Below are 22,275 nucleotides of genomic sequence, written 5' to 3'. Positions count from 1 at the left end.
AGACGAGTTAATATTAAAAAAATATATACATTCATGTTACATATTTATGATTATTGCTGTTTTAGAAAAGGTCTGTGGGTATTTCAACCATCAAACACTACTTCCCCAACAATGGACTAAAAATCAAGAGCAAACTAATTGTGTCTTTCACAAGAAAAACGACTTCCCCAACAGTTTATTTCACAACCCAGCTTTGGCCTGCTTAGAGGTGCACTATTTATTTGGCTTTAATTTAGCTCTCATGTCAATCAGCAGCCTGCAATCAAGATTTCTCCCTGTGACAGTAACCTGAGAGACGCCTCCTTCTCCTTTTCTGAATAAATCAGTCTACAGTTTCAGGGGGGTGATACAGGAGAGAGTATTTAATTGCTTGCACATGAATAATGAATTTCTGTTGAGGTAATGGCAATGTTCACTTACAGCACTCTATGCTGAACATTAATTAAGCGACATAAATTCCTCCTAATCCCTGATGAAAAAGCACGAATGTTACTATAATAGGCTCATGATACAGGGACTTGTAATGTGTCTGTAATAGACACTAGTATACTGGTGTTTTTGTTTTGTTTTTTTACACTGTCGTTTTTGTGTCGCATATAAATGTAACCTCTTGTAGCTGCATGATATCCAATATATACAGCAAGTAGTTTAGTTAATTTTTCGACTCTTTTTTATTTTATTTTATTTTTTTCGTTTGTTTGTTTTCGCAGTTTTGGGGATTTACTGTTTTTTTTTTTTTCCTGCATTTGACCTATTGTATGATATTTCGGTGGAGGAGCTCGTGCTCGGTTTCCTACGGAAATAAGTCCGTTTTAAAGACGCGCGCGGCCAGCAGGGGACTCTCCAGCTAATCATTTCAACAAATGGCACCTGTGCGGCTCAAAGGAAAAGCTGGGAGGCCACGGACCTGCTGTATCCTGGTTCGCTCAAAACTATTGTTTGACAACTTCAAGAAACTGGAAAGACCGCAACGTGCTCATTTGGCAACTTTCCACTCAAATAAAGAAATATCAGATCACCCGGAACAGGTGGAGGCGACAACTGCTCGTCAATTTTAGGTAAGTGGCGGCATTTTGGAGAAGTAGAAACCCTTTTTATTATTCATATTTCAGTCGCGTCTCGGTTTAATTTCTGTTATTTACTGCCAGGTCTTATTCATCTGTCATATGTGTGATTTGTACTTCCGCTTTAATAGATAAGACGTGATGTTACATACTCTGGAAGTATTTCAGTCAACTCTTCCTCTTTCATTTTCAAAGCGTTAGTGCTTCATTTGCCGAATGACTTTAGTCAGTACTCAGCATATTTTATTGGCCGCAGTTTGTTTACTTGTTCTTCAGATTACTTTAAGGTGTAGATTGGTGAACATGTTTATATGTCAAATTATGTTTCTGTCAAGCAAACTTTCCGAAAATACTAAACGCTGGCCTGATGGGAAATTATGTTATGTTGGCTGTCAAACGAGAATTACAGACCCACATAGTAAAGATATTTTAAGTTTGTCTGATCAAATGTTTCTCATTCCTCCTCCTTTGTGTTAGGTGTGATGACATCAAACTGGTCTAACTGGTTGCCTACCAGGAAGAAATGTAGGGACAGTTGTGGTGGTTTCTCTTTTCTCGAACACCAAAAGAGTGTCCTCTTGAATCAATTATGAAGGAGGCTGGCTTGAGAATAGAGTAAATTAATTATGACTAAGTAAGAGTGAGTCTCTTACTGAACAGTCATCACCTTAGGACACGCAGATGACATACTTGGCAATGATATCCTGTTTTACATAGCAGGAAACTCTTACTGTGCCAAGACTGTGTGATGTTATGGCCCTTGTCATGCTCCACGTAGCAAACTCTACTTCCTGTTGCAAGGTGACAGATTATCATTAATGGTGACGTATCTTTGGAGCAGGTGTAGCAAGGAGCAGTGTGTCATTTATTAACCAGTGTGGGAGTTGCAGGGTGAGCCAGCAGTGTCGCAGCCCACCTGCTGCCACGTGGGTCCTGGAGGACTGTGTCCAGAGCAGGTGAATTCAGGTGTTTACGGAGAGGTGTGGTGTGTTTGTTCACAATCTCCACCTCCCTGTTCTCTCCACCCGCCCCCTGTGGGACTGTTTCCTGAAGAGACGGAGGGGAAGGAGGAGCGAGGTTGGCTAGATTACCTGCTGCTATGACACTTGTACAGACGCACAAACCGGTTTAAGGGTTTTTTCTTTCGCTTGACGTCTTTTTTTTTATTTTATTTTTTTAAACAAGAGAATAACTCACTGAATGTTTGGCAAGTAAAGGAAGCTACGGGTTACAGATGAGTGACCAGTTTCTGGGGATTTAGCTTTGTTTTTTTCTGTTTTGAACAGCCTTCAGGACACAGATTCTGAAACATGCGTCTGTTCCTGCGCCGGCGTATGTCCCCCCTTAAGCTGGTACTCCTTGGGGGGACTCTCTTCTTGGTGGCCTTAGTGGTCCTCCAGAGGGATGTTGGCTCTTCGCCTGCTGGTGACCCCTGGTTTCAGGAGCTGGTGGACAAGAGGGACAAGGTGATCGGACTGGTCCGAGAGGCCGTCAACAACATTGGCTTCCAGATCGGAGCCCCACAGCCACCACCAGTACAGGAGCAGCCCACCCAAGACGTCAACTGCCCACCTGGATTCTACACTCAGGCTGAGCTCAAACCTCACCTGGAGAGACCACCTCAGGACCCCAACGGCCCCGGGGCTGATGGGAAGGCATTTCACAAAGACCACATGTCCCCAGAGGAGGAGAAGGAGAAGGAGGAGGGTATGACACGGCACTGTTTCAACCAGTTTGCCAGCGACCACATCTCGCTCAGCCGTAGTCTTGGGGATGACACGAGGCCTCCAGAGTAAGTGTTCTCTAAATAAACTCAGATATTATGGAATAATCACTGTTTTACCAACAAGTCTGCTGACATGTACATAGCAGGCCAGATAATATCCTTGGTCCCAGCTGGGGTCATGCTCAGACTGGTAAATTATTTACATGCATTTTTATATTGCACTCTCCATTAGTGTGCGCGTCAGTATCCTGGATAATTGAGACTGAGGCATTATATGTGCTGTCGTAAATACTTCCACTCTCACTGTTCATTTTTATCTAAACACATCACAGGCTCGATTGGCTTTGAGCTGTTTGCAGAACAAGTGGCTTTTTAGATGAGCTGTTTGCGCATTGGGCTATTTAAAGTGTGCGTGAGTAGACCTCGAATGTCTGCAAATACGTTGTTATACGTAGCACTGCAAGGCGGTCTGTGACTTTCTTTTGATCAGATATGCCTCTCACTTTTTCATGCTTCATTTGTCTTGTTCTCTCTCTCTGCGTTTTGACGTGGGTCACCTCGCTCAGGTGCGTGGATAGGAAGTTTCGTCGCTGTCCTCCTCTGCCTACCACCAGTGTTATAATTGTCTTCCACAATGAGGCTTGGTCCACCCTCCTCAGGACGGTCTACAGCGTCCTGCACACATCTCCTGCTATGCTTCTCAAAGAGATCATCTTGGTAGATGACGCCAGTGTTGCAGGTGTGAAAAAGATGAACACACACAATAACAAAACATATTCACAGACAGGAAAATATAAAAAGACCTTGGTAGAGAGGCTTGGAGATCAGTTTGATCATTTTGCTTTCTTTACTGAAAGTAGACTTAATGATAAGACTTCCTCTAATACTGACATTTTACCATATGATGTAAAGATAAAATTGAACACCTGTTTTCACTGTAAACTGAGTTTGTTTCACAGAACAGTTGGTTAGTGAAGAGACATTTTTAAACAACATGATAGAAAATCACCAGGTAGCTCTGGTGGGTTATTAAATAAGTTATAGGCAAGAAACAGCTGCAGAGCACAAACAGGTAAAATCTATTCGGTCTCAAGTTATAAGTAATTAATTAATTAATAAAATGACCTTCAGAGTTTTTAGAGCAGCATTCCAGTCGCTTTAAGCTGTGAGCTTTGATAAGATAACCCAGAATTATGCTTTTTTTTTAGCAGTATGCACACACAATAACAAGCAGGTGGGTTTTACAAATAGTAGAAGACACTGAACTGTCAAATGATGATGACCCTGTGTATTTTACTATGTCCACAAGCCTGACCTCCAGGGAGATACAAATTACAGTGGTGAGCACCAGCTTGACAACAGACTCTCTAAGGGCACCTCTACCTCAGTAAGAGTTGGCAAAAGTGACGGACAGTTATGATTAAAGGAGCCTGTCTGTGATATACAGGTGCAGCCTTGTTGTATGTTTGCATAGGAAAATCTTTCACAAACAAATGATATGCAATGATTTTACCGTGCAAACACTGTCACATATTATTGTACAGCAGCAACATAATTGAGTTGTCTGTAATTGTTTTTTATAATACAGGGAAAATTCAGCTGGGTGAAATAAGCATGCTTTTCAACCTTATAGGCCTAATATCACTACACCATTGGTCTATTGTTTGTTCTATGTATTAGTTTGTCTTTAAATGTATCAGTAAGCATTTTTGCTATGGTTTGCCCTGATTCCAAACTGCATGTACTGCATGTACTGTACATACTGTGTACTACGACGATAATGTTCAATCTAATCTATTCTAAAATCAGGTTTACTGCAGTGTTTTAAGCTAATATTTAAAATATAAATAATTAATAAAATATATCATTTCAGTTCTTGGACCTAAAGAAAATAAATGCTGACCACAGATGTCATTAGAAATACTACTTAATATAACACTAACCTGACCAACCCTGCAGAGAAAAGCAGGTGTAAAAATGACTGAAGTGATTGAAGTCATTTTCACTGCTACTTGTATCGTCGCATTGAGTATTATAAACAATGAATACCTTTCTGACTGAGCTTGAAATATTGCGTCAGTTATTTATTTTATAAGCTAATGTTCTGTAACCCTCAACTGTATTTGCACATTTGCTACCATACCTGTGGTTGGTGGATTTACTTAGACCGAAACCTATGACAAATGTGCAGCATGCATTGTAGTCATGAATGCCTTTTAGAACGGAAGTGTGGCCTAGTTTTACCAGCAATGTTTCCACTTTGTTGCTCTTTCTTCTGCCAGTGGTCTTATGTTAATATGATGATGGACTTTTTCTTCTCTGGGGCAGCGAGCTGCTGAAAATAATTGCTTCACTGACCACTTTTGGTTTGTTTGAAGTCTGTTCATCCTCTGACCACAACAAGCATCACTATTGGGTGTGGTTCAAAGTGGTCTGTGTTGCATCTGTAACAGTGATGTAAAGTTTACCCTGCATACACATAATTGCAGCAAGGGGTCAACCACTGACTCTCACCCAAGATAAGATCATCAGCTGGATAATTATTATTCTTTTTTTTTTTTAAATAACATGACAGATGATGTTTTTATTTCCTCAGAGCACCTGAAGAGGCAACTGGAGGAATATGTGCGTCCACTGAAGATTGTCCGTGTAGTGAGGCAGCTGGAGAGGAAGGGCCTCATCACTGCCAGGCTGCTGGGTGCCAGTATTGCTCAGGGCGAAGTGCTAACCTTTCTTGACGCACACTGTAAGAAAACACACTAACCCTAACCACACAACCAAAACAATAAACAAGCCACAGTGGGCTCTTTAAGCAGCTGTGTGAAGCTTGTTGGGTCGGGGGTTAGGGGGTTAATGTGATGTTTTCCATCCTTACTAAGATGTACATAGTACTGTAAAAAAGCACCTCATATTTCCTGTAATTCTGTTAATAGTTTATATCTGTTATTTATCCATGTTTTGGGACAATTTCACACTTTGTTCACATGGTATTTAATCATCTTCTCAGTAAAACCTTTAGCCGATTAAATTAGTGTTTAATTACATGCTTGAAACAATCATTTGTCTTTGACCAGAAACTGTATTAGAGAGTGCCTGAATTGAGTCACAAAGCAAAGGTTCAGAAGTATAAATAAAGTGATCCTTTCTCTGCCATCTAGGTGAGTGTTTCCATGGTTGGCTAGAGCCCCTGTTGGCCCGCATTGTTGAGGAGCCCACTGCTGTGGTTAGTCCTGAGATCACCACCATTGACCTCAACAGCTTTCGGTTCAACAAACCTGTGGCCACTAACCGCGCTTTCAACCGAGGTAACTTTGACTGGAGCCTGACCTTCGGCTGGGAGCCCATCCCAGAGGATGCGAGGAAGCTGCGCAAGGATGAAACGTACCCTGTAAAGTAAGAAGGCTCATGCTGGTTTCACTGTGAACATCCTAAATCATTAAAGTGTCTAAAGTTTTTGTATCTGCCTATGAAAATTTCAGAACGCCTACTTTTGCTGGAGGTCTCTTCTCAATCTCGAAGAAGTACTTTGAACACATTGGAACATATGATGACAAGATGGAGATCTGGGGCGGTGAAAATGTGGAGATGTCTTTCAGGGTCAGTCCCTTTATCTTTACTCCCACAGTTCTACTTCATTACTTAGTAAGTCTCCCTGTCCTTATCAAGTTTAGAGTCTAAATGTAACGGTGTAAAATGTGATTCACAGGTGTGGCAGTGTGGGGGTCAACTAGAGATCATCCCTTGTTCTGTGGTGGGCCATGTCTTCCGCACCAAGAGCCCCCACACCTTCCCCAAGGGCACAGAGGTCATCACTCGCAACGAGGTGCGCCTAGCTGAGGTCTGGATGGACGACTACAAGAAGATCTACTATCGCCGCAACAACAATGCTGCAGTAATGGCCAAGGAGGTCAGTGTGACCTGATGAGGAGTTAACAGTGCTCAAATGTTGAACGCACTTGAATTAAAGACCATTTATCACCCTTCTTTCACCACATTTTTGACTAGAATATATACTCCCTGCTGCAACAAGCTGATATGATCATGTTATTGTAAGTGATTGTTTCTCAGAGGTTCAAATACACTCCCTTGCTGTTATAGAATAAGTATGGGGACATCTCTGGTCGTCTTAATCTGAGAGAGAGGCTTCATTGCAAGAACTTCACCTGGTACTTAAACACAATCTACCCAGAAGCCTTCATTCCAGACTTGACCCCAGAAAAATTCGGAGCAGTGAGTCTCGTTTCCCTTTGTCTGTATGTGGATATCAACACTATAACACAAAGCACATGTTGCATAACTACGGCTGTATCTTATTGTTATTTTCTGTCCGTGTTTGCACCAGATTAGAAACTCAGGATCTAAAACCTGTCTTGATGTTGGAGAGAACAACGACGGAGGTAAACCTTTGATCATGTACCAGTGTCACAAGATGGGAGGCAACCAGGTACAATGACTCTGACTCACACGTGCAATTAAGAACTGAAGATCATTTGTGGGACATTTAGGTCTCTGATTGGTTGATTGTCTCTTCTAGTACTTTGAATACTCATCACATAAGGAGCTGCGACATAACATTGGAAAGCAGCTGTGTCTTCATGCTGCACCCCAGTCGGAGCAAGTGAAGATCGAGCTATGCCAGCGGAAGGGGAAGGGCACCAGTTTGCCACCACAACAGGAGTGGGTCTTTACAGAGGTGAGGTGCACTTGAAATCTGCTTATTCACTTTGCTGAGCGTTGGTTAAGGAAATTAATATCACTATCATATGTGTCCACTAAAGATAAGTCTACAACTAGCTGCTGGTAAGGTAAGGTTAGCTTAGCGTAGCATCAACACTGGAGCACAGTGGGTAACGAGCAGAGACTCCAAGAAGTCACCGCAGCCAGCAAAGAAATATTCCAATGCATAATAATTCCTATAGAAACCACATTTTGTTGCTTTTACACTTTTTGTATGTATTGTATGTATTTATATTTGCCGGACAGACTTAACAGTGCTGTTGATCTCTTTGTCAAGAGTTTGATAAAGAGATCAACAAGAAAACATATTTCCCAAAATCTTGTATTTATTCATCATAGAATGGTTAAAGGAACAGTTCAAGTGTTGTATATTGATAACTGCATAGTCTTGTGACCTATGAGCACCTGGCTCTTGCTGGCTGTGCATGAGGAGTTTTGCTTACCTGTTGTATATTGATATATAACAGCCAATTTATTTAGGCTTCTGTATTTATCCCCCTTTCTATGATGCTACTCTCCAGGAAAATCTTCTGAAGAATCCCAGTAGTGGGCAATGTTTACAGCTGAAAGGAGACAAGATTCAGATGGACCCCTGTAATGCTGCTGACCTCTACCAGCACTGGACCTTCAGCTGACCTCCCTGCCTGCCCATCAGGTGATCTCTGGCACCTTGTGTCCCCTTCATCAGACTCCGGTCCGAGGAGCCAACTCAACATTGATCCAAACAAGCTTTCATGCTGCAGAGCCTGGGGCATTTGGCCATACTGAGTTGACGGTTAAAGATGGAGGACAAAGTGAAAACAGTCACATCTGTTGAAGACGTTCAGATTGACTTTAACTTGTTTTTACGTTTATTTATGATGGGAACTCCTGAAAGACATTTGAAGGTGGTTGGGGATTATCTAAAAGAGTGTGGATTTTGCATTCAGGAGTGGCTGCTTGACTGTGGGGTAACGGCTGTCAGTTTTAATGATCCTAATTTAATGAATGTACACTCCTGCTTGGATAGTCACTATTTAGTGACTTTTTTTCTGACAATGATTGTGACAATATGCACAAGTTTAGAGTAAAAGATGTCTGTTTTTTTAAATAAAAATTCTACTTTGTCGTGTCAGATAAATTATCATTTGCATTATTTGTAAAGCATTTCAGTTTGTTTTGCAGTTTCAGTGATTGATCTGTCCTGATAATACTACTGTGTACGTATAGTAGTATAATCTTAGTACTATGAATTTCTTTTATGCTCCAGCCCAGTCATGAATGGTATTGATTAAAAAAGAGTACTGTATCCTGGAAAAATAATTAACTTGACTCTTTCAGTTGCAGATGCTACCGATATGAATTGATTTGGTTATAGAAGTTGTTTGCGTGGAGACAAGATTCATGACTAATTTTTATAATCTGAAAACTGCCAGAGGTGATGTACTGATAAGAACTGTGCAGCAATGCTGTAAGACTTTCTCAGTCAGAGGCACCTGTTAATGTTTGCACAACATTTATTTAAGGAGTGGTTTAGGAGCAATAAACATTCCTGCCTATTGTTTTCAGCTTGGTCAGAATAGACCTGTAGCGTGAGTTAAAGTGGCGGGGCAGGATTTCTCCCAGGTTGCCAACCCTGATCTGGTGCAGACTTGATTTCAAGCCTGGAGTCATCCTATACACCCAACCTTCTACACTATAGGAGCTGGAGAGCAGAGGTAATTAACGTCACAAAGCGCGAGGAAGCAGTGACATCAAGGCATTATTTCTTTTCAACAATAGGTGGCAGCATTAACTCACTGAGCTTTTTCTGCAAGGCAAGGATGACAAATGGAATTTCACCATAGTGTGTGTCATGTAGCCGTAGGGAAATGAGAGTGGTCACAGCAGGGACAGACTGAGACCAGAAGGGCCAGAAGATGAGCTCTGAGCCTTTGACTCGCGCTGAGGTGTTTGGACAGCTCAGGAAGGAGCTTTATGGAGAGGAGCAGTCCAGTCACTCTAACACACACCTATTCATAATCCTGGGAGCCTCTGTGAGTACAACCTCTGAACTCTTGATGTGAATAACCACACTTTCCTCTAATCTATATTGCAATTTCCCTTTTACACAATTTAACAGTGATATGTGGAAATTTTCAGTCTGTCTCGGATGTTAAATAGTGTCTACATGTAGTTCTACAAACTGTCTTTGTAAGTCAGCTTGTCCATATAAGTTTCTTTTAGCATTAAACTATAAGCAGAGAAAATAGGTTTATCCAGAGTGACAGGAGCCCAACAGAGTTGACACAAAGCCTCACAGGAGTACAATTCACTGGGTAATATTGTGGTGTGCTAATCAGAATATCAAAGCCAGGGAATGAGCTCATGTTGACTGAAATGTGCTGCATCTACTTTTCCCTTTGTCAAGCACTGAAAGAAGGGGAACATTTTGTCACGTTGAGCCTACAAGTTGCAAAATATCTGTTTTTCTCTGTTGTACTTGTTTGTTTTTCCTTTTCTAGCCAAAGCTAGTATTCTATTTAAGTTTGAATGAAGTCTCAAAGTCCTGCAGAGGGTGTGTTCAAAGCTCTCACATTACACACTGTGACTGACTGCTTATTTTTAAAGTTTACCTGCTCTTTGGACTCTGATTGATTCTCCTTTAAGCCACAGAGATTATGATAAGAGGTTCGTGATCAGATCTCTTTTTTTTATTTGTATTATTTGCACAGGGGGATCTTGCAAAAAAGAAGATCTATCCAACTTTATGGTGAGTAATTACAAACCCAGACAGAGTTCTTTTAAAGTGGTTTGGTCAGTTTGTGTTATGAGGAGTTTGACCCCTGGCTGTTCTGCCTCACTGCTTTTGACTGACTCTGCCCCTCCTTTAGGTGGTTATTCAGAGATGGCCTGCTCCCAGACGACACCTACTTTGTGGGTTTTGCCCGGTCAAATCTGACCGTGGAGGACATCAAGACAGCATGTCTGCCTCATATGAAGGTAGTTCAACTAAAGGCTCCTTGATGGCTATCTAAGACAAGATTGATTAAGGTGTGTTTTCAGCAATCATTGTTCAACATTTCCCTCAGGTCACTGAAGAAGAGAGTGAGAGTCTCTCAGCCTTCTTCAATAGGAACTCCTACCTTAAAGGAAGGTACGATGATGGCAGCTCTTTTGCTCAACTCAACACGCATCTGTCATCTCTACCGAGGGGAGCTGACGCCAACAGACTCTTCTACCTGGCTCTGCCACCTACCGTCTACCACCATGTTAGCACAAACATCAGAGCCCACTGCATGAGCCTCAAGTCAGTCTTTGTTACACTCCAAGTCCACAAAAACAATAGTTCACTTGCTTTTTGATCAAATGATTCTAATCTGCTATGTTTGTAACACAGAGGCTGGAACAGGGTAATTGTTGAGAAGCCCTTTGGCCGTGACCTCCAGAGCTCACAGGAGCTGTCGGCCCGCCTTTCCTCCCTGTTCACAGAGGACCAGATCTACCGCATAGACCACTACCTTGGCAAAGAGATGGTCCAGAACCTGATGGTGCTCAGGTAACAAGTTCCATACACACCTTTCCAAGCACTTTACCACTGGTATAAACGTAAATGTCATAGACAAGACTTCTGGATTTCACAAGCGCTTCTCTTCCTCTTTCGCTGGTATCTAGGGTGTTATTTCAGCAGTGTTTTATTCTCCCACTTTCAGGTTTGGAAATCGCATCTTTGGACCCATATGGAACAGGAACAGCGTGGCCTGTGTGGTCCTCACCTTTAAGGAGCCCTTTGGCACTCAGGGCCGTGGAGGATACTTCGATGACTTTGGTATTATTCGGTGAGAGAGGGTACACTCAAATAAAAGTGACAACACTGAATATACTGTTATTGTTACACTGGAGCCACTACTTGCCCTGATTCCAGTTCTTGTTTGTTGATGTAGAGATGTCATGCAGAACCATCTCCTCCAGATGCTCTGTTTGGTTGCCATGGAGAAACCTGCTTCCACCAGCCCAGCTGATGTGAGGGATGAGAAGGTGACACCAAAGAATGAATGATTGGAGAAGGACATTTGTGCATATTCTGCATGTATTCTGTCAATGTCATCGCATTCATGCTGTCTTGTAATTATTGATGTGCTGTAGGTAAAGGTACTGAAGTGCATCGCCCCTGTTGCTCTGTCAGATGTGGTGCTCGGTCAGTACGTGGGGGACCCTGACGGGGAAGGCCACTCCAAGCTAGGTTACCTTGACGACCCCACTGTACCAGAAGGCTCTTGTACACCAACATTTGCCACCGTGGTGCTCTATGTTCAGAATGAAAGATGGGATGGTGAGGAAAAACATATTTTCATCTTTCTTTCTTTTTTTCCTCACTTTAAAACGTCCCCTCTGATTTTCTCCCTTCATGTCTGTCCTCACATCATCCACCCGTCCACCAGGAGTTCCTTTCATTCTCCGCTGTGGTAAAGCTTTGAATGAGCAGAAGGCAGAAGTGCGTCTGCAGTTCACTGACGTGCCAGGAGACATCTTTAATGAATGCTGTCAGAGGAACGAGCTGGTGGTGCGGGTGCAGCCAGACGAAGCAATTTATCTGAAGATGATGACCAAGAGGCCTGGGGTTTACTTCAGCCCAGAGGAGACTGAGCTGGACCTCACCTACAGGAGCAGATACAAGGTATCCATTGTGGTTTCAGGTCCAACTTTCAGTATTAGAATATTTTTTGTCTACTGTCAGTGTGTTAACGTAAATCCCTTTGAGAATGTATCACTTTATTCTTAAGATAAGTTGGTCAAACTTTATTTATTCACACTTAGTTATTAGCTCAACTTCAAAATACTTTAAAATATCATGTCACTTAAACGTCTATTGAATTTGACGTGACATTTGATAGATAATCAGTGTCTTACAGAGGTATTGATGGTGTAAAGATGCGCTCAATAGGCTTAAGACAGTTTTTTAACAATCTGAATTTCATCACCTAATTGTTAAATATTATCGTATTAATTGTATAAAATATTATGATATCCATCATATCTTATCCAAGTGAAGACCATCCATTTTCATATTAAGATCCCTGAACCTGAAATAAGCAGATATATAGTTTTTTTCATCTTCCTCTAGAATGTGAAGCTCCCAGATGCTTATGAGAGGCTGATACTGGATGTCTTCTGTGGAAATCAGATGCATTTTGTCCGCAGGTTGGTTGTACCTTTTACTGTCATAGTTCACTGTTTAGGTATTTTGTTTTAATGTACTATTTTATGACCTGAACTGTTCGCCTTTCTGTTCCAGTGATGAGTTACGGGAGGCCTGGAAGATCTTCACCCCACTGCTCCACCAAATAGAGGCAGAGAAGACACCCCCCATTCTTTACACATATGGAAGGTAAAATCATCTGTTTTATGAGACAGGAATAAGAACATGATGCACGTTGTCCTTTTTAATTTCTCTTCCCCTTGTCTTTTCTTTGTTGCATCCACAGTCGTGGTCCAAACGAGGCGGATGATCTCGTGAAGAGGGTTGGATTCCGCTATGAGGGAACATACAAGTGGGTGAAACCCCACACAACATGATGCCTTCTGTCACACACATGCCCACACACTCACAAAACTCATGAACACACCACTGTCGGCGAGTTTACAAACAATAAATTTGACTGCAATCTTTCACTACTGTATCGTTGTCTGATTTTGTCTGCATGTAAAGAAAACACCACTGCTTTTTATCCCTAATCATACAAGAATGAATGTGGAGATAAAAATGACTGTAGTAGCTTGATTTGAGTGTTCACCTGTAAATCTGAAATTTAGTTAATACATTTCTAAATAAATCATCATTCACTCTTCTGCCTGACCATTTTTTTTTTCTTTTACTAGCATTGGCCACACCTAACAACACTGGCCTTAAGACATATGAGACTTGCTGAACGAGAAAATCACATGAAGCCTGTTCTCTGCTGTCAGCAGACCTATGTTTACAGTCATGAATAAACCACAATGACACTAAACGTGATGCATGCAAAGCAGCAACACCACATAATATTTATACTAGAAATGCTTGTTGGTCTGGTTTGTATGAACAGAACACTTTCTTAATAACAAAGGACACCAGTTTGAATGCCCTGTTTCAGGTAAGAATGACTTCCAAGTAGGTGTTTTAAGCTACATTCAAATAAAACCTATAAATGATTGTTAATAACATTTGTAACAGTTAATCTCTCTCAATGCATGAACGAGTTTCAACATTACAACTTAATTTTACTTTTACATTTGTTGGATTTCTTCTAACTGCCTGCAGCAGACTGATTGTCTGGTTGTCACCTATGTCTGTCTCTACCAGGTGCTTGGTCTAGCTGGGGGCCTTCCATCAACAAACGCACACACTCACTCACTCACTCACTCACTCACTCACTCACTCACTCACACACACACACACACACACACACACACACACACACACACACACACACACACACACACACACACACACACACACACACACACACAGACACTCACACTGACCAATAACAGACTATTTGTTGGTGATCCTGCCAATACTCGGAGGGCCAGGGGAAGTGCTTGTGTGTGTTTAAAGAACTTCTCTTCTTGGAACATATTGTATTTGTTCTTTCATGTGTTACTCAACATTTACTGTATGCAATTATAATATCATGGTCTGTTAGTATGGGATACTATGTTGACACTAAAAATAGTAAAGATATATTTTAAAATATTATAATCTCATAAGCTTTCTTTAGTTTAGATCACAGTAGGAAAAAAAAGGTTTATGATTGTTTATGTGAAACAAAAAGAAAGCTGTTGCTGCTGCTATTCAGCTGCAAAGTTACACTGCTGCACTACTGAACTAATGTTGACTGCAATAAAGCATAAAAGGAGTCAAGTCATGTTTTATGTAATTTAACTTCTGTTGACCTTTATTCCCTGTAGCCTAAAGTGAAAATAAATACAATTTGCAGACCAAACACTGTATACAAGTTTTTGTGCAGAAAAACCTGCACTACATATAAGTGTATCATTTAGCAAGTTTTATAATAATGTTTTTTTAAGGAGCAATATTAAACAGACTCATTCAAGAATAAATAGTTTTTTTCATTATTTCAATGTAAAAGTACCTGAAATATTAGGAACTCTTTGGCCAAGACAGACTGCAAAGCTGGCTATCCTTTCTCTCAAATATACAAATTAGCCTTGGCCCTAGAAACATTCCCATTTTCTCTCATCATCCAACATTTAGGCGAGACCATTTGAGAAGGATGTCCTTTCAAACTGGTCATTTTCCTCGCTGCAGTTGTGTACGGCTGCTCCATCCTCAATGCCTCTGGCATACAGACGCACCAACTGGCCATGAATCCTAAGAGAATGAGTGAACACAATTTAAAACTGCACATCTGAGAAATAAGTTGCTATCTGTACACTTTTTTTTGTTTGAACTTGACATATGATAACAGTAGGAATCAGAATCTGAATCAGAAATACTTTATTGAGTATAATACAGTGCGGTTTGAGAATACACAAAACACCACATGGAGTTCTCTTGCACTCTTTTACCTGCAGAGGATCTCAGTGAAAGGCAGAATCTCTCCGTCACAGTTCCACACTGACACAGCAGGAGCTTTACTGCAGCATAGACCACACAGGAAGGGCGTTGTTGTTTTCTGTTCGTTTGTCAAATCTCGCCCTGTGCCTCTCTCTGCTAGGTGCTGCTGAGATCCATTCCTGCTGACGGTCTCGACGTAGCCTCTCTCTGCTTCATCTATCTCACCACTCATCCCCCCAACCTCTTCATACCGTTCTTCCTCTTTGCTCGAAGGGAGAGAGAAACGGACAGCCTTCACACGGTGGACCTCCACAAACGGCAGATCAAACTAAGGAAAGTGGGAGGAGAGATTGCGTCAAGCAGCGTTTAAACTCGCTAGTTCCAGCTTGGTTTTAATGTGAAAGTGCCCACACCTGGTCCTCTGTGCTTGTGTGCCTGTAGAGGAACTTGAGGAATCCCAACGGGTGAGTGTCCCATACCAGGATGAGGTCTCCTGTTCCGTCCGCCAGGTGGGCAGAGGGAGACAGGCCCAGAGGACTCTTGGGACACGAGCTGGACATACAAGTGAGAGACACACACCTGAACCTGCCCTCCACAGTGACCCACTCACCTGGACAGATGAGAGAGAGAGAGAGAGAGAGAGAGAGAGAGAGAGATGATGCTGGATTCAAAAACGTCCTACTGTACGTCACTGATGATTATTTAAGGACCATACTGGTGTCTTTGCATGCTTTAGCCCATCATGCATACTTTACTGCTCACTGTTGTGTGTTCTTTACTTCTCAGACAAACTTTGGTTTGCTGTAATTGTTTGATAAATTCAAATCTGAGGGGTCTTGAGATGATTAATAGAGCAAAAGAAAACATATTTCTGTAACAAATGTAAGTTTTTTCACTTTTGCTACACATCTCACATTCTTGTGAAGTACTGGATAATATCACCCCTTCAGCCCTCTATTAATAATTTAAATAAAACAATCTTGGAAGGAAGAATCATATTGTGCAACCTGGCGAGGAAGAATGCTTTAAAGTATTCATGATGTGTGCTGCTAAATGGGCTAAAATATACAAAACACAACAACAGGACTTTAATGTGTGTGTATTTACCCTCAGAGTCACTACTGAATTGGCTGTAGTGGGAGCTGTACAGGGAGCCTGAATCTGAAGAGTGGGGGAAAAGTCTTTCTGTGCTTCTGGAGCACACACTGCACCTAAATGCGCACACACACACACACACACACAAAACAATACAAAGAATTTTCAGTCTGGCTGGAAGCCTGTGAAATAACAAGCTCCTCGACCTTGACACCCATTCATAAGAGCATCAAGAACTATTAGCTGACAGCCAGAGGCAGCTGCCTCAGACAAAGAACAAGGCCTTGTGCGCTCTATCAGGAGGCCAAGGCTCACCTTTCATCAAGATCAAGTTCCTCTTGACGTGCTTCCTACCCCGCCTTAAAGTGCACCCAAAACCTGAGCCCCTGCCGCAGGTAGAAGTTACAGTGTCTCGATCAGTGAATTTGAACCATTTCACTAGTGCTCAAATAATAATGATGCTACTACCAGCAACACTTTCTCTCTTTCTCATTAAGAGGGGAGCTTAAAAGCACCCTCATCCTTAGATAGCCTAGATAAGGATGAGCACCGGCGGAAAGGCTGGGAGTAAGATTAGTCACCAGAATATAACAGACCTTTCTACAGGTTTATATGTTACTATGATCTTCTTTCAACACTGCCACCTTTTATCCATGTTTTCTTCTTCTTATAGGAGGGTTAGTTTGTTGCACCTTGCATAGCTAGGTCACAGTCACCCAACATGATGACTAAATTAATGAACAGTGATCCTCAAATACAAAGTGTTAGACAAATAACATGAACAAAATCGAGAGTCTGCACAATAGGTAAGGCTCCCAGATGGTGGTTATTTTTTACATTTAACATATTTATGAGACCAAGATCTGGTGTGCACATTGTAATACTATTTACTTTCTTTTTTTGAGGTATGTTTTGTGTTTATTATTAATTGCATACACCCTTTTTATGTCTTGTCAAAAGTTGGCGTTTTACCCTGAGAGGCAGCGTGTTCGGTCTCTCGGGCTGGATAGCACTGGGTCTGCTGGTAGATACTGAACTATGCCTGCATAACTTCTGTTGCTCAGGTACACCATTGTGCCTAGACGAAGGAGCACAATTAAGTTAGCTGAAAATACACAACACTAGATGTATACATGAAATTTTAAAAAAGTACATGGGCAAGGAAATGTTGCTTTGTTACATACATTTATTTTAAAAAGAGCATATGCGTCACATGATGTCCTTTCATCTTGGTCAAAGCGTTATGAATGATGGTTTCAGAATGAATTTTTAACTTACGCTAAAAATAAATACAGATAATCTAACAGCATCTATGGTATTACAGCATGCAGTCATTTCTGTTCATGACTCATCAGTCCCTACCTGAATAGTCATATCGCAGAGGTCCCATCCAACGGTGTTTTTCACTCTCAGCTAGTACATCACCATAGAAGCCATAACCCAACAGAGACACTGAGTAGTGCACCAGAGCAGAAGCTTGATGAACTGAACCCACATCCAAAGGTTGAGAGTCTCCTGCAAGGTATTGTGGGAAATAAGGTAAACTGTGGAGCTCAGAGTTGATAAAATTGCTCAGGTATTTTAATATCTTGATAAAAAAAACTGTGATTAAAAGATTGTCTTTTCTCACCAACGATAATGTGCAAAGCTGAAGTAACAGGGTCGATCACTCCCACTGTGGCATAACACACACAGTCTGTAGAACCTACAACAGATACAATACAACAGGGTGTGTGCATGTCTGCTGTTATTGCTCCATCAGTTCATTAATACTTATTAACAGTGTCATTACCTGCAGGGATTATGCCAATATGAAGCGGACAAGGCTGTAAAGTGACAGCGGGATCGTTCTCACAAAGGCCTGCCTCTTGTTGTGTCCGCCCAATCAAACCGTGAAGTATTTCGCTGAACATGCCATCCCCACCCACACACACCACACTATTATAAACAAACACAAGAGTTTCTGTTAGGAAAAGCACCTCCCAGCGAGCTTAGCTGGCATTATGCTCTCACACCAAAGTGTTTGCAATGCGGTGCTGACAGCTCTTACCCATCAAAACCTGTCAGGTCTTTCTTCAGGAGATGGTCTCTGGCCTGGTTCGCCCGCTCAGTCACTAAACAATAAATGTTATGATTACATATCACTTTAAATTTTAGTAGTAGTAGTAGGTCAGTCCATCTAGGAGACATAACCCTTCACCTAGAGTAGCATTTGTATCAGTAACATATTAAACTTCTCTCTAAACAAAATAAAACCAGTATAACACCATTTTGTCGTTACCTATTACATGAGAGCTGATACCAGCCAGCTCAAACAGTGGGGCAACCAGAGAATGGTAGATCTTTCTTCCTTTCTTTTTCCCTCCAAATGGGTTTATAAACACCAACAGCCTGTGGGGACGCAACGGACCTGAAAGATACATTTGGAATATTAACGAAGAGCCAGCGAACTCTCAGGGGATTTGAACATAATTAATCATTATTAGTAAAATCATAGACATAGGAGTCATAATATCAGCTTTGTCTAATTCATTTATATAATTATCTATCCATACTGTGGGTTTTGAGAGCAGTTCTTAGGTGTTTCGTCCACTGGTCTCTGAGGACCCGGCTGGGGCAGCTGAACTGGGTCCGGCCCAGTCTCCATAGTAACCCATAAGAGCCCCCACTGCTGCTGCGCTTTATGTAAAAAACTGGAGGTGGATGACAGATGAAGAAGTCAAAACAATGCTGTAATTCTACAATATAAGCTGTTAGACCGTAGGGGTTTACAGGCACTTATTTGACTGAATTGTAAAGCGAGCGTATCGTGTAGGCCTACCTGTATGCAAATTATTCACAATCTCATTTGAAACTCAACGGCACAAGATGTGCACGGCCTCAGTCTGTGTTATTACTATTTACTTAAGCGTTGACTGTGGCCGTGGGTTTGTGATATCTTAGAGAGTGAGAGCACCCACCCGTGAAGTCTTTGTCTGTGTCCTCAACTGACTTCTGGGGTAGGATCTCCACCCGACCCTCCTCCACTCCAACCACCTCTGCCACCGGCACTGAAACTTTAATCACACAGACAAACACACACAGTGCAAACATCAGTGGACACGCTTCCATGCATACAATGAATGGAATATTTTAAAGCTGTTAAAGCACAGATGTAATTTAATAAAATGAATAATGGCTGCATCCCATTTAGTTGTTCTAATGCCAGAGCTCTGTTTTAGGGCTTATTTGACAGGTCACAGCAGAAAAAGCACAGGTGTTACTGATCCATTTAGCTGCTTCAGGTTCAGGGTCCTGGTATTGTTCACACTGGCTCACTGGTCATGGCTTACTGGGACACAGAGCCATCGTTAAGGTTCGCTGCTAGAGCTCGCTGCTCTTACTGAGGTGTCTTAAAATGTTTTTTTTAGGAGTTTTTTTTTTTTAGAGTACAACATTTTTGACTTGTGATTTTGCAAACTTGCATATGTCCTGGGACTGTACAGCTCTTCGCTAATTTATTTAAATACAGTCACATTGTCTATTTTTATTCTCTCTACTTTTTGTATAATTTTCTCATACAGTGTTTATTGTTATACACTGATATACCAAAGCAAATTCCTTGTATGTGAAAGCCTACTGGGCAATAAAACCGATTTTGATTCTGATTCTGATTCTGATTCTGATTGTGCTATATAAATGAAACTGAATTGACAACTGTGTTAAAAATGTATCGTCATGATGTTGTTAAGCAAACACTTTCCATGTTCACATGCAAATCCCTCCCTCATCCTCTCTCTCTCTCTCTCTCTGTGTGTGTGTGTGTGTGTGTGTGTGTGTGTGTGTGTGTGTGTTGAAAAAAACAGTTCCATAGCTAAAGGAATGAATCCTTTATTATAACCTTGTGCCTGAAGGTGTGCGAGGACTGCATAGCCTGTTTTCAGCACACTGTCTCAGGTTGTGTTTCATGTTAGTGCTGTTTAACTTGTTCTTCACGTTTCACGTGCGCTCCCTTCCTGTAGTAGTCCAATATCACATATAAGGTGTACTAAACATTGTTTTGTTTATGTTGTTTCCTAGAGAATGAATACTGCTCGTTTGTCATCAGTCCTATTAATGTCAGTTCACCGAAGATAAGAAATAAGTTGTGGCTTTTAAACAAGTGGCAAACAGCAACATTGTGACAACGAGAAAGTATATTTATCGCTATCAGGCTACAGATCGAGAGATGATTAGTTAAGGGCCACCTACTTGTCTGGTTGTCACGATTCTTCTTATCTACCTCGGTCCAGTTGAAATGCCAGCCCGTCAGAACCGCCCGGTATCTTTTATTCCCGACCCACAAACTTGACTCCAGCTTCAGGTCTGTCTCCATCTGGAAAAGCGCTTCAGCCACAGCGTCGCTCTTTGCCGTTCCTCACAAAACTCAAATAATCACATTTTACACTCATAACTGTCACATCTCTGAGAAATAGCAGCAGAGCGGGAATCTGATCTCGCCATCAGTCAACAACCCACCAGAGCTCTTATCTCACATGTGAAAGTTTTCATCTTCCTCTGAATGAACCTGAAGATCTTTATTTAGGGCATTATTCCTGTGAAATGTTAAGACACCGCCTGGAACAGAGGGTGTTAGTCAAAAAATATCTGTTTCCTCTACAGTCCCTCCCTGGCGACACCTGCTACATTTGCATGTTAGACTGCTGATTGGATGCCAGTACTTTTACCTGAAGTATTAGCACATTGGCCAATTATTATAGCTGGCTGTGGTGATAGAAAGAAGGGTTGTCACAGTACATTTTTAAATATAGCCTACAGTATGACTAATAGGTGATAAATAGGGATAGGTAAAGTGAGCACTTTCAAATTACAAGCTCACTATGAAACCAAATACAAGTCTGTAGAGGAAAATGAATAATAACCAGAGTAAATTAATAACCTATTCTTATCAGAATCAGAATGACTATACTATACTTATACTATTGGCATGGTATGTGCACACATTCAAGTAATTTAACTGCAGTTTTACATTGCTCTCAATGTACATACACAGAATAAGCATAAATAAAGAAGCTCTACAAAATAGACATAAACTAGTATGTGGTTAGTTATACATATATATTGTGTTGTATTGGGCTACACTTTTACATTTCCCTGTTGTACTGCACATGATCTGTTATTTTCATCATTATAAAACCTAAAGATGTATTCAAATGACATAGGAACAGGAACAGGAACAACAAAATAAACTGAGGGGGAAAAACATCTGTCAGCATAACCCATCAGAAAACCCTGTATAGATTTCACCAAAGCCATGAAATGTTACAAAAGTATAACATGTAGATGGTCTTCTTGGCATTTCCTCCAAATCATTTCCAGCAGCTTCTTGAACGTGACGTGCCGTGACTATCTCAAGCAGAAGTTAACTGAGGAAGTCCATTTATATAATATGTTTTATATGTGTCTTTTCTGGCTGACACTGCATAAAAAGCACCGGGGCAAGAGAGTCAAATTATGAGGACAACGTAATTAAAGGTTATTTGTTTAATAAACCTCTATGTCAGTGCTTCTCAACCTTGTCTGGTGTCACCCCTGTAACCCCTAAAGGATCCCCAGGGGTCCCCAGACCCCTAGCTTGAGAACCACTGCTCTATGTTTTAAGTGTTAGCAAGCTAGCGATACTATCAAGTTGTAAACAAAGCATATTGATTTGCACAAGTTTCCATGAAACAAATATGGTGATATGCTACTTATCATGATAGAGGGGTTACGATTCAGTATATTATGATATATTGGGATACTTTAAGCAGGGTGATATACTGCAGTTACAATTTTTTTAATATTATAAAAGATCATACAACCTTATGCATAAAAGCTGAGTATAAAAGTTTTTATTTTTTATGCAACCAGAGGAGGGAGATATACATTTATCACGGTCCATGTAACATCCAACAGTTTACAACACTGCAACCAACGTTTAGTGGTTTAAACACATAAACAGATACAGTGTTGTTGAGAATCAATACAATATCAAAAAGCAAAATATTGCAATACTTAAGTGTATTGACATTTTCTTACAGCCCTTCATGTAATAGGCTGTAATTGCATGTGGCTTGCTCATAATGACCTCAAATATGTCCACCACTTCAGCTGTT

The 22,275-nt window shown here is 41.2% G+C and overlaps 3 protein-coding genes across 5 annotated transcripts; 2 read left to right on the top strand and 1 right to left on the bottom strand.

Annotated features, from left to right (window-relative positions):
- Positions 1–835: 835 nt before the first annotated feature.
- galnt6 (UDP-N-acetyl-alpha-D-galactosamine:polypeptide N-acetylgalactosaminyltransferase 6 (GalNAc-T6)) lies at positions 836–8,647 on the top strand. The gene is made up of 11 exons (XM_051424834.1): positions 836–1,058; positions 2,351–2,856; positions 3,357–3,529; positions 5,387–5,536; positions 5,949–6,183; positions 6,270–6,387; positions 6,497–6,697; positions 6,889–7,020; positions 7,133–7,234; positions 7,325–7,483; positions 8,049–8,647. Exons 2-11 carry the CDS (start codon positions 2,375–2,377, stop codon positions 8,160–8,162), a joined length of 1,866 nt encoding a protein of 621 aa, XP_051280794.1. The 5' UTR covers positions 836–1,058; positions 2,351–2,374; the 3' UTR covers positions 8,163–8,647.
- Positions 8,648–9,097: 450 nt separating this feature from the next.
- On the top strand, positions 9,098–13,335 carry LOC127377168 (glucose-6-phosphate 1-dehydrogenase-like). Of its 3 annotated transcripts, XM_051424837.1 has the most exons (13): positions 9,098–9,224; positions 9,368–9,542; positions 10,221–10,258; positions 10,380–10,488; positions 10,578–10,795; positions 10,886–11,044; positions 11,199–11,324; positions 11,430–11,523; positions 11,632–11,818; positions 11,928–12,163; positions 12,611–12,687; positions 12,782–12,874; positions 12,972–13,335. In XM_051424837.1, the coding sequence occupies exons 2-13, from the start codon at positions 9,426–9,428 to the stop codon at positions 13,060–13,062; spliced, it is 1,545 nt and encodes a 514-aa protein (XP_051280797.1). In that variant the 5' UTR covers positions 9,098–9,224; positions 9,368–9,425; the 3' UTR covers positions 13,063–13,335. The 3 variants fall into 3 exon arrangements, 2 of the variants coding, with proteins under 2 accessions (XP_051280797.1, XP_051280796.1); XM_051424836.1 differs by having other exon boundaries at positions 9,124–9,542; XR_007887647.1 differs by lacking the exon at positions 12,972–13,335 and having other exon boundaries at positions 9,107–9,542; positions 12,591–12,687; positions 12,782–12,854.
- Positions 13,336–14,395: 1,060 nt separating this feature from the next.
- zgc:158263 (ceramide kinase family protein) lies at positions 14,396–20,776 on the bottom strand. The gene is made up of 13 exons (XM_051424835.1): positions 20,372–20,776; positions 19,102–19,197; positions 18,697–18,834; positions 18,423–18,551; positions 18,192–18,255; positions 17,934–18,079; positions 17,772–17,846; positions 17,504–17,656; positions 17,114–17,219; positions 16,154–16,257; positions 15,460–15,656; positions 15,058–15,374; positions 14,396–14,860 (listed from the first exon to the last, which is right to left on the bottom strand). The coding sequence occupies exons 1-13, from the start codon at positions 20,493–20,495 to the stop codon at positions 14,740–14,742; spliced, it is 1,770 nt and encodes a 589-aa protein (XP_051280795.1). The 5' UTR covers positions 20,496–20,776; the 3' UTR covers positions 14,396–14,739.
- Between the last annotated feature and the right edge of the window lie 1,499 nt (positions 20,777–22,275).

This window comes from Dicentrarchus labrax, unplaced genomic scaffold, assembly GCF_905237075.1.
Source record: "Dicentrarchus labrax unplaced genomic scaffold, dlabrax2021, whole genome shotgun sequence".
Lineage (NCBI taxonomy): Eukaryota > Metazoa > Chordata > Actinopteri > Moronidae > Dicentrarchus > Dicentrarchus labrax.
This window is presented reverse-complemented; position numbering and strand designations above follow the sequence as displayed.

Coding starts and splice junctions, on each gene's coding strand:
- galnt6 (XM_051424834.1), top strand. CDS start 2,375: ATGCGTCTGTTCCTGCGCCGGCGTATGTCCCCCCTTAAGCTGGTACTC. Junction 6,184..6,269: donor GATGAAACGTACCCTGTAAA/GTAAGAAGGCTC, acceptor TGAAAATTTCAG/AACGCCTACTTTTGCTGGAG. Junction 7,235..7,324: donor ACAAGATGGGAGGCAACCAG/GTACAATGACTC, acceptor TGTCTCTTCTAG/TACTTTGAATACTCATCACA.
- LOC127377168 (XM_051424837.1), top strand. CDS start 9,426: ATGAGCTCTGAGCCTTTGACTCGCGCTGAGGTGTTTGGACAGCTCAGG. Junction 10,796..10,885: donor GCCCACTGCATGAGCCTCAA/GTCAGTCTTTGT, acceptor TTTGTAACACAG/AGGCTGGAACAGGGTAATTG. Junction 12,164..12,610: donor CCTACAGGAGCAGATACAAG/GTATCCATTGTG, acceptor ATCTTCCTCTAG/AATGTGAAGCTCCCAGATGC.
- zgc:158263 (XM_051424835.1), bottom strand. CDS start 20,495: ATGGAGACAGACCTGAAGCTGGAGTCAAGTTTGTGGGTCGGGAATAAA. Junction 18,835..19,101: donor CACAGACAAAGACTTCACGG/GTGGGTGCTCTC, acceptor ATCCACCTCCAG/TTTTTTACATAAAGCGCAGC. Junction 17,220..17,503: donor TCTGCGATATGACTATTCAG/GTAGGGACTGAT, acceptor TCCTTCGTCTAG/GCACAATGGTGTACCTGAGC.